Raw genomic sequence first — 10,000 nt, forward strand, 5'->3', positions numbered from 1 at the left:
TAGCTGGGTTTTATCTCCAAGGCACCCACACTAGTGGCCTTTATTTTTCTAAATGCTATATTTTCTGCTTACAGTCAAATGCTTTTTCATGCTACTTACAAAAATAAATACTTGTACTTTGCTCAGATCATAATAGCTCATTAGAGGAGGCTGATTTTGGACCCAGACTACAACCTAACACCAGAGGGCTGAGGGGACCTTCTTGAACCTATCGCATTTCGAGCTCTGGCTCTCGGGGGAAGCAAGGGACTGAGGACGGGGATTCAACCTTCTTAATTGTGAACCTCATTAGTGATGGTTGCTAAGCAAAACACACACCTACCTTCAGTGCATAGGAAGGAGATAAACAGTACGTCACAGATTCTAATGACTCTGGCGCCCAGAGCGACCTTTAATTATTATATTTTTGTTCTCTTATACCTTAGTCATTAATGTAGAAAAACAAATTAGTTTATTTTCGTGGACCACAGCAGATTCATAAATTGTCTTCTAGTTTTTGTGTCTGAATCATATTTCATTCTGATAATCTGCACGTGCTCCATTCATTCTCCTGGGTACACATGTGTCTGTCTGCCTCATGTGTGGCTCCTGAATTCGAGACCTCAGTATACAGGATCTGTCTTAAAACCATTTGGTTTTATGGGTTTTTGCTCTAAAGAATTAAATCATGCTGTTTTGTTTGCAACTCACTTTAAAAAAGAAAACTCACATTGTTTTCCCAACCATTCATATTGGTCAGAATCTCATGATTATTATGAAATGTTTTATAAAGGAAGTGGATCTAATGTTAAAGGGGATGTGACAAATCGTGGGCACCTGTGCATAAGCATGCAGCAAGGCGTGAGTGAGGGGCTTGGTTAAGGCCTGTGTCTTGAGTTTTTCTGAATTCTGACTCCGAGTACAAGAACACTTCTCCCTGCCTATCACTCTTATCAAAATTCTCTTTTAACAAGCAAAACAAGAAGTCCTTCACTCACAAGCATTTGGTAGACAGTATTTTATGCTGGTTTTTTTCTGTCCCCTTCCCCCCCAACACTTGAACACACACTCTCTCTCTCCCTCCAGGAGCAGGAAATGGTCCTAAAAGTCCATTCTGAGCTGACTGGACCAGGATGTTACCATCCACTGCAACGTGCACAAAGTATCTGGGGATGATGTGGATGGGGGCTTACAACAAGCCAAAAGAAAACCAAATAAATTAAAATCGCAAGAAAAGCTCTAAGCAAAAGAAAGCTTAGGAACAAACCAATAAAGTGAAGGCCATGGCAGTGAGGTGAGGGGAAACCAGAGCCGCCCCCCTCCCCCCACCCCCGTAAAGGAAGAGCAGGGAGCAGCAGGAGGGGACTCTGTCCTGGCCCACTCTTTGGAGCACTCTCGCCCTGCTGCCACACGGGAGGGAGGGCTACCTATGAGGGGGGCCCTGGTGAGAGGAACTCGACATGAATCAACATAAAGGATGGTGCAAAGGAAAAGAAGCATCGCAAATAAAAAGAAGACATGTAACATGTGCCTACCATTTTCCAGATAAGAAGGGGCCGTACCTTCTGACGGGTCTAGGCGGCGGGCCCGCCGCCCATGTTTGGAGTTGTTGTGCACAAACATGTTGTCAGACACGGCCAGCACGTGGCCGTCCACGTTGACTGTTGTCGACACAACAACCTGCGAAGACGAAGGGGATGTGAAACGGGAGTCGGCAACAGGAAGGCACAGCCCCCCGGCAGGTGCCATCAAAGCATCTTGAACATTGCAGAGCAAAGGCACCCGCACGCGTTCCGGGAAATTCTCCCTTGATTGACGCGTGTTCACAGCTTTTTTGGCTAAGGCGAGTGGGTGGGTTGTTTTGTTTTGTTTCGACTCGAGATTGCTTCTCTTCAAAACCTGCTACACTAATTACAGTTTAAGCTCCTATTACGCTAACAAGTGAATTCAATTCAGAGACATATTCTTCTAGCCATTAGCTTCAGAAACACCCCTCCAGCCACTCATTTTAAAGCTGCTGTTTTGATTGATCTGTTCATATATTGATTAGATAGTTTATCTAATTAAAATTAGTTCACTTGAGACTGTCCTCCCTCGAAGGGTTGTAAGGATTCACAGTTGCCAAAAAAAAGGCTTCATAAATCAGAAGCACTCCTGTTCCCTACATTCTATGATGAGATGATCCCCGGGTCAATTTTACAATTGCATCCAATGTCTGGTAATGAACATTTTTGCATCTGAAAAGAGCGAGTTGAATATGAATAGTGAAAGTGTTTTCAATACAGGGAAAATATCCTTTCTCAAGTTCATTGCGAAGGATGGTGACTACCCTGGTATGCCAACGGAATGTCCTTTCTGTCGGCATGAAAGGTTCCTCTCTTAGGTCCAGGCTCAGAGGGTGGCCCAGAAGGAGATGGCAGATGGGCCTTCTTAAACTCTCAGCTCTTCGGGGTAGAAGCAGAAAAGGAACTCACGCACGCAGGGATGGCCTTGCTGACCCAGACACCTTCCCAGGTGAGCTTGCAACAAGCACCCCAGAAATGGCAGCCCTTAATGGACTCAGGACACAGGAAATTACTACCCAGCCTTGAGATTTTTCAACAGAGGTGAGTCCAAGTGGAGCATTATTTCCAGAACAGCTGGAGAACAAAGATTTGAGCCCAGGTTCAGTCTAGGTTTCTCAGCAGGACTCCTGGGGCTGGAGCCTGGATTTGGGGTGCAGGGGGTCTGGCTCTCTGCCACATTTGGGCTGTGGTGAGGGCCAGCACCACCCAGAGAACCAGAACCCCACAGAGAAACGTGCAATGAGCAGGTGAGGGGGAACCGGAAGGGTTCCACGTCCACCCTCCCTGCTCAGTATGCACGTGTCAAAACGTGCCATGTAAAACGACTATTAAAAGTCAAAGTTGCGATGGACCTCAGCTAATAATAGTGTATCAATATTGGTTCCTCCGATCTAGCAAATGCCCCACACCAAAGCAAGATGTTAATAACAGGGGAAACTGTGAGGGGGGATGCCCAGGAGGCATATGGGAATTCTCAGTACTTTCTGTGAAATTTTTTTTCGAACCTAAAACTGCTCTTTAAACAAGTCTATTAGTTTAAAAAAAAAATGAATAGAAGCAATTAATAATAAATAAATAGTATTTTTAAGGGTTAACAAAAGACCAAAGCTACATACTTACATACAAAACATGTGTAATTGATTTTTTATTAAAAAAACTCAGGCCCCACAAGAAGCCAGTGAAGCAGGGCCAGTACTCACTGCACCCCCAAAGCTCCCTCAGTGGGGGCACTGTCCTTGACGACTCCCCCCTGTGGGCATCGCCAAGCGTGTTGGAGTACCAGGCCCCTCTGAGCCTGGAAATACTGTAAATGCTGCCACCAGCATCCCCAGGTCCAGTCTCAGATGTCTCAGCATCTTCTCTTTAGACTGCTGCCCCCAGGGCGGTCATCTGTGTTGCCCTGGTAGGGGGTGGCTCTGACACCACTTTGGTGCCACTAGTGGGCCTGGCAGCCTCTGCCCAGAGGAGGCAGGGCTGCTCCTGTCACCCAGGCGCCCTCCTAGTGGTCTATCTGCCAGGCCCTGCCCTGTGCACTGAAGGAGCTCTACCAACACATCACCTGAGCATGATGCAAAGACACGTAACTAACACTGAGACACAGACTTGACCCTTTTCAAGTGCCTAGACCACGATATGTTCAAGAAACAAGAAAAGGCAAAAATAAAATAAAGGACACTGTCTTTGCTCTTTCGTCTATATATAGGTCAGTCACCAAGGGAAAAGAGTGTAGTTAGGAAAGAGAAAGCAGACAAGCTGTGTTTTGTTTCTCGGCCCAGGCCAGCCCTGCAGTGCACCTACGGAAAGGTGCTGAGATTGTGAAACCAGTCAGAAATACCGTGTAAGCCCTGACCTACTGTTAAGTCCAGTTAAACCTTCTGAGAGGCAGGGAGATTAGCTGAAGAGACTGGAGGAAGTCTTTCTAGTAACTGCGGGCTCCACTTGTGACTGATGCAGCCTTTGGCCACCAGTAGACAGTGTGTGACCTCCGCTCTGCTTAGACGGATCAATACTACCTGTGAAGCCTTGTGCAAGAAAAATGGGAGCAGGCCTAGCTGTTGGCAAGAGACACTGTCCCAAGCTTCAGAGCATGAGTTGGGCAAGCCCAAAGACCATTCTCTGATTGGCTGGTTGGCTGTAAAGACAGACGTCACAGGTTTCGCTAAAAGACTGAAGCATAAGTTAAATTTCTAAAAAACACCTTGAGCGATTTGATGGTAAACTCATCTGAATCTCAAATAAGAATCATTTGGTAACTCATCCAATCTAGCAGTCATTTCCATTAGTGGCCAAATCCTCCTCTGGTTGGTAGGGACCAGCAGCAATTTTGTGTCCCAGCCCAGAACATTTTTACAATTAAAATCAGCAAAATAATCCATCATGTGTGCAGGGTACCCTTCACTCTGAAGTAGCCTCCTAACCATTTACAAACAAAAGCAAGAAAACTATGAACTCAGCCATCATTTATCCCTAAGCCCATCCAGCTTGCCACCTCTCTCCTTTAGATGAAATCCTCTGAGGCAAATCAGAGAACGAGTCAGCCTGGATCCAGGAACACAGTCTAGAAACTAGGCATGGAATTAAGGAAGCAGGAACACGTTAAACCTCAGGGGAAGGAAGGTGAGTTAGGAAAACGTTCGGGAATTTATAGAGGCCTGCATCAGAGAGGTGCGGCTCCCTTCATGAGGAGGGCCCAAGGTCTTGAGTATACCCAGTAGGATTATGGCTCTCCACCACGAGAAATCAGTCAATCCCTTAAAGAAGATTTTGGCATGGGCTCCAAGTTGAACAGCCATGTACAACTGAGCAAACTGAGCAAACAGGCTAAATTAGACACCAATGTTAAGAGGACTCTATTTGAAAAAATTCTAAGACAGTCATTTTGAAACACACCTATGAGACTTACCATGGTTGAATGTAAGAGGGAACCCAGCTTAACCTACAGCTCTGATAACTCTGATTTCCAGATATCCAGCAGCCCAACACAGAAGTCCAGGGCAGCAGGCCCACCCTAAGAGACATATCTTGTAATTGGGGCAAAAGCTTAGGTTACGTATTCAGAGCCAATTCAGTTCATCATGGGCCATAACTGGACTTGATGAATCTGGTGTGCTGAAGACACCAGATCATCTGTAAAGCATTTGAGTTCAATGTATTATCAAATGAACCAATTCTGGTTTGATCCCAAGCCCTTGGAGAACTAAAGATTGTTTTCTGAACAACTGCAATATCAAAGAATTCAGATTTCATATTAAAAGTCAGGACCGTGGTCCATGTGTCTTTGAGAAACGTGTACCTGGAATCTCCGCATATCTCGAGGGTTGCCTGCATTCTTCAAACAGTTCTGATTGCACTTGAGGAAAAACTTTAGAAAGAATCTATAAAAATACAAAAAATGGATATTTGTTAGGGTTATCAGACAAAAGACATAAACTTTTTGAATGACACTCTTGCATGGGGAGTAGTGGAAATTACCCCACCACTGTCTGCTGGCTGCCCTGTGGAGGGTGATATTGAGAGAAGACGCTGGGGGCCGCAGGGAGCAGGCGCCTCTGGGTCTGATGGCCAGCGTAGAACATCCCCACATGTGAAAGCAGCAACTTACATTTGTCTTGACATTATGGGCTTTATAATAACAACTGTGACTTGGATTGGCCATTTCTTGTCTGGATCTTTGCACAATTGACCATTAACTACTGGAGAGACGTCCATCCCAGATGGGGCTGCCAGCTTCAGCAAATAAAAACAAAGGATGCCTAGTTAAGTGAGTTTCAGATAAACAACAAATAAGTTTTTAGGACAGATACGTCCCAAGGCATACCTATCCTAAAAAATTGTCGTTTATTCGAAATTCAAATTTAACTGGACATGCTGAATTTTATCTGGCAACCCTAACTCCAGAGGACATCACTGCCTAGGTAAACATACTTTTAAAGACCTATTTTACAAGTTACTATGGGTACAACTCTTAGGCAAAGAAAAGATTGGGGGCTGCTGTTTTAAGGGCTACAATGACTTCTGTGACTTGTGTTTTTATGGGAATAATCAACACTCCTTGACCTGACAGGGAAATTGTTGCTCAGGCGGAGAGTAGGAGAGCAGCAGGCGCTATCCCTGGTTGGAGAGGCGAGGCCAGACGCGAGAGCTGTTTCTATTTCCCGCCCAGCCCTGCCCTTGAGTTCTGAAGCATCAAGTTTGAGGGGTCCTGACAGTGTGTTGAGATGCTGTGACAAAAACATCATCATGTTGTCCTCCCCATTCCCGCATGCTCACTGACAAATGCGGGAGCTCTGGCTTAAGGATGAACATATGGACACTGGGAGCCTGGCTGCAACACTGACCGAGGAGAAACAAGGGGTCTTGTCCCTGAACCACCTGTGCCCCTCTTGAGAAGGCCTCATCCATCGTAAGCCAAGTGAAGGTGGGGTCTCTACGCCGACATATCTGCTCTCTTCAGGTGTCTAAGCATCCTCTCCAACAAGGCTCTAAACAAAAATTTTGCTTTCCTTTCCAATATCATCTGTCCTACTTGATCATTATTAATTTTTTATGAAGTTTCACATGACATCCTTGAACTCAACCTTATGGTCAAGGTTCCTTGTTGACCATTATCATATCAGAAAATAAAAAGACTCAGTAGTCTAAGATTCATTCCTCTAACTGCATTCCCAACATATCCTGGATGACTTTTTACCAAGGCAGAAGAAAATCCGATTGACGGGAAAAAGAATGGTGGCTACTTAATTAAATTTTCTTAGATACCGCGAGGCCTCCCTATTTTAGGCCAGAATTTACATCTTTTATTAACTCACCTCACCTATACACTTAGCTCGCGGTGCCTCTTAACACCATCTGCCATCAGCATACAGTAAGTCACTTGATATTCCACCCACCAATTTTTCCTAACAACCACTGTGCAATTAAACTCCATGCGCTCTGCAGCGAGGTAAATTAGGCACACCTGCGGCCACACTGCATTTGAACTGCATCAGAAAGGGCCTAACAAGGTGAGGGCGTCACAAAGTTATCGTCCTGTCAGGCAATTAGGTTTTCACTTCGGGGACAGCCACACGGTGCAATTATGCCACACATTACCACCCGGCTAATCTTCTGAGCAGGCGCCGACCTGAGAAGCTGCTCTTCTGTATGGAGCCGTCTATGGGAGCTTTTTTTTTGTGATATGAAAGATTTTTTTCCCCCTTCCAGAGGAGGTTTTTTTCAAATTCCTTGATGCCTTTTTAGCCAGTTTGCCCTTCCACCTCCAAGATAGCAGAGTAGGTTTTGAAGGTAGTCTAAACAGCCCTTGCCACACACTGTCACGATGAGGGTGAGCTGGCCTCACATTCTTGGGGCTCAACTACCATCAAGTGCAGAAATTAGCAGAACAAAGTTGGGTACCTGGAAACACCCCAAGCATCCTCAGGGGTTGACTCTGGAGCAGGTCAACACACACACACACACACACACACACACACACACACACTTATTTTGGATGTGGTAGTGGTAGTTTCTGCTTCTATTCCAAGTGCTCACAAGCAACGTGAGTCCTTGCAAAAAGATGTGTAGGGTATGGCCCCAGAGAGCAGGGTCCTTTTCAAGCACTCAGGTCCCAATTACACATAGCAAGGGACGACATCTGTAGGGACAGATCGAGGAAGCTTCAGTGGGGAGGAAGGGGAGCCTTGAGATTACTTTCTACCCTCGTCTTGGTTAGGCTGAGCTCAAGGATTCAATTTAGCCTTCACAAGGTGGACGGCACAGCACAGCCAGTATACCACCGCTGCCATTCTACCTGATTACTTACGGAGCAAACGTGTGCTCCCACCAACAAGAGCTCGGTGCGATGCGCTGGGACCATGTTGGGGGGGTGAGAAAATTGAATGCCCGACGTGAAGTCAAATGGTAATTCTCATCCTTTACTCAATTACCCTTTAATTGGCTTTTTCCTGAGAAATATCTGACAACCACTTTACATATCTCACTTCCAGAGTCTGGTACACAAAGGACTTAATACTCTTGTTATGAAAGAAAAAATCTTTCCTATGTCAGAAAATCTTTGGCTTTAACACCAATAAACTCTTTATTACTGCTAAACATGGATTTGCTGCTCGATGGCAAAGAGGCAGTAAACATTCTAACCTGTCATTAGTACATTATGCTTAATTGTGTACAGTGTGCTTCCCGTTGCATCTGTTGGCCCATCATCAAAATGACCATTATGTACACTAATTCCCTGACCCTGTCTTTATTTCCCTAAAGAGTCATCATCTTTCACAGTAGGTACCAGAGTAAATCAAGCTTGAAATATGGGCTTTATTTACTCGTTTCTCCCAGGCAGGAGGGAAAAGCAGCAGCTCAGGGCAAACTGCTACACATCAGTTGAAACTTCCCAGTAATATTCTGCTCGGAAACAGGGTACGAGTTCCTGGAAAGTTCTGGGTAGCAATTAGAAGGGGAAAGGTGTGATCTCATTACTTTTGAAATCAGGTTTCCTCTTTGAGAGCATGCAGGGATTAGGAGAGAACGCCAGGTGGGCGATCTCATTCGCTCTTAGGAGCGCTGCTCCTCTAAGTCTCCAGCGCCCCGTGAGGATGGCCCCAGGGGCCCTCTGCTGGGAGGGCAGCAAGGGAGAGCCGCTAGTCCAGCAACTGATATCTTGAGTTTAAGCTAGAAATTCCAAGGCCCATCCTCCTTTCTGCAGGGACTGCTATTTCACTGCTTCAAACAGAGCAGTGACTACGGCCATACGGGATGAATAAAGTTAAAAGTTTGGACTTGGATGCGTCTGTATCAAAATCCTCTCAAACAACCCCAGTGATAACGGAAGCACTAAGCAGCCACTAAAACAAATAACAGGATCAATCATTTTAACTGGAGCCCAATCAAGGTATCACACAATACGGGGCGAGCCCCTACCGCAGTAACTAATTTCAAAGTCTGCTCCATTTCTGTGTGTTTAAGCTATGAATTAGTTCATTTATATTTACTTTTATGAAGCTGATTAACCAGAGCTTCTCTATCTGATGAAAATCATTTTAATTGTAGTGTTAGGCTCCTGTGTAATATCCATTACATTATGAACTGTTTAAATTCTACATGGGTATTGTGTAAATTGGCCCTTTGTGAGCGAGCAGGCAATTAGGACCAGACAGCTCTCCTTTAAGCGGCTACAGAACTTTGTGGTGTTGTTCAGGACAATCAGAAACAAAGGAGGCTGTTTAATTGTAATTTAATGGAATATCAAGGAGTCCGTGGCATTAGACGCTGGCAACAGAGAGCAGGAGAGAAAAATTAACTGCAATTATGTTTGATTAAAGCTATCCTTCTCAATAATCAGCGGTCCTGACAGGCCATGGGGCTCTAGTGGGTTCCAGGATGGCAAAAGGTGTTGAGCAATATTAAGGCCAATAAAGGAGATATTAGCATAGCTAATTACAGCCCTGCAAAACCTGTAAAGGGGGCCTCTGTGTATTGTAACGTGTGAAATAATTGGCTGAGGCCGTTATCAATTACATAAGGAATGAATTTGGTTTGTCAGAAAAAAGCTGATGAAATGCACTTCATCTGACACCATTCCCTTCCCTCATGTTTCTAGCAGCTAAGAACTTGCCCACTTTTATCAAAAGCTGCAACCTACCAGTGGCCAAATCTGATAAAATTATCTTGCCAGCAAGTGTTAGGTAATTAATACCACCCATCCTCACCGCCTTCCCTGCAACTGCTGTTTTTCACCCAACTGAAGCCACTAATCGTGTAGTAATGATTTCTTTCCCTCTGGTCAAAGGAGACCTAGATCATCTCCTTAGAAATGCAGCGGGCTTGGCGTGAGCACCTGGTGATTGAGGAGAAAAAGGAAACTTTCAGCCGCTTTAAGGCCTGCCTTTTGCATGTGGGTATCACTCGTTTGAAAATTACCTATTCTCAGCATCCCAGGAACCCTATGTACAGGGATTTTTTTT

General features: G+C 45.1%; 1 protein-coding gene across 8 annotated transcripts in view; it reads right to left on the bottom strand.

The window, feature by feature from the left end:
* EBF3 (EBF transcription factor 3) overlaps positions 1-10,000 on the bottom strand; it is a 117,488-nt gene that overhangs the window by 33,888 nt on the left and 73,600 nt on the right. For 4 of the 8 annotated variants that reach the window (XM_058544302.1, XM_058544300.1, XM_058544298.1 and 1 more), the window contains exons 7-8: positions 5,338-5,419; positions 1,542-1,659 (exon numbers count right to left, since the gene is read on the bottom strand). In XM_058544302.1, the coding sequence (XP_058400285.1) occupies positions 1,542-1,659; positions 5,338-5,419 (200 nt within the window). Of the gene's footprint in view, positions 1-1,514; positions 1,660-5,337; positions 5,420-10,000 lie in introns of all 8 variants that reach the window. The other 4 variants (XM_058544301.1, XM_058544297.1, XM_058544296.1 and 1 more) reach the window with 1 other exon arrangement.

Source organism: Diceros bicornis, chromosome 6 (genome assembly GCF_020826845.1).
Source record: "Diceros bicornis minor isolate mBicDic1 chromosome 6, mDicBic1.mat.cur, whole genome shotgun sequence".
NCBI classification, from domain to species: Eukaryota; Metazoa; Chordata; class Mammalia; order Perissodactyla; family Rhinocerotidae; genus Diceros; species Diceros bicornis.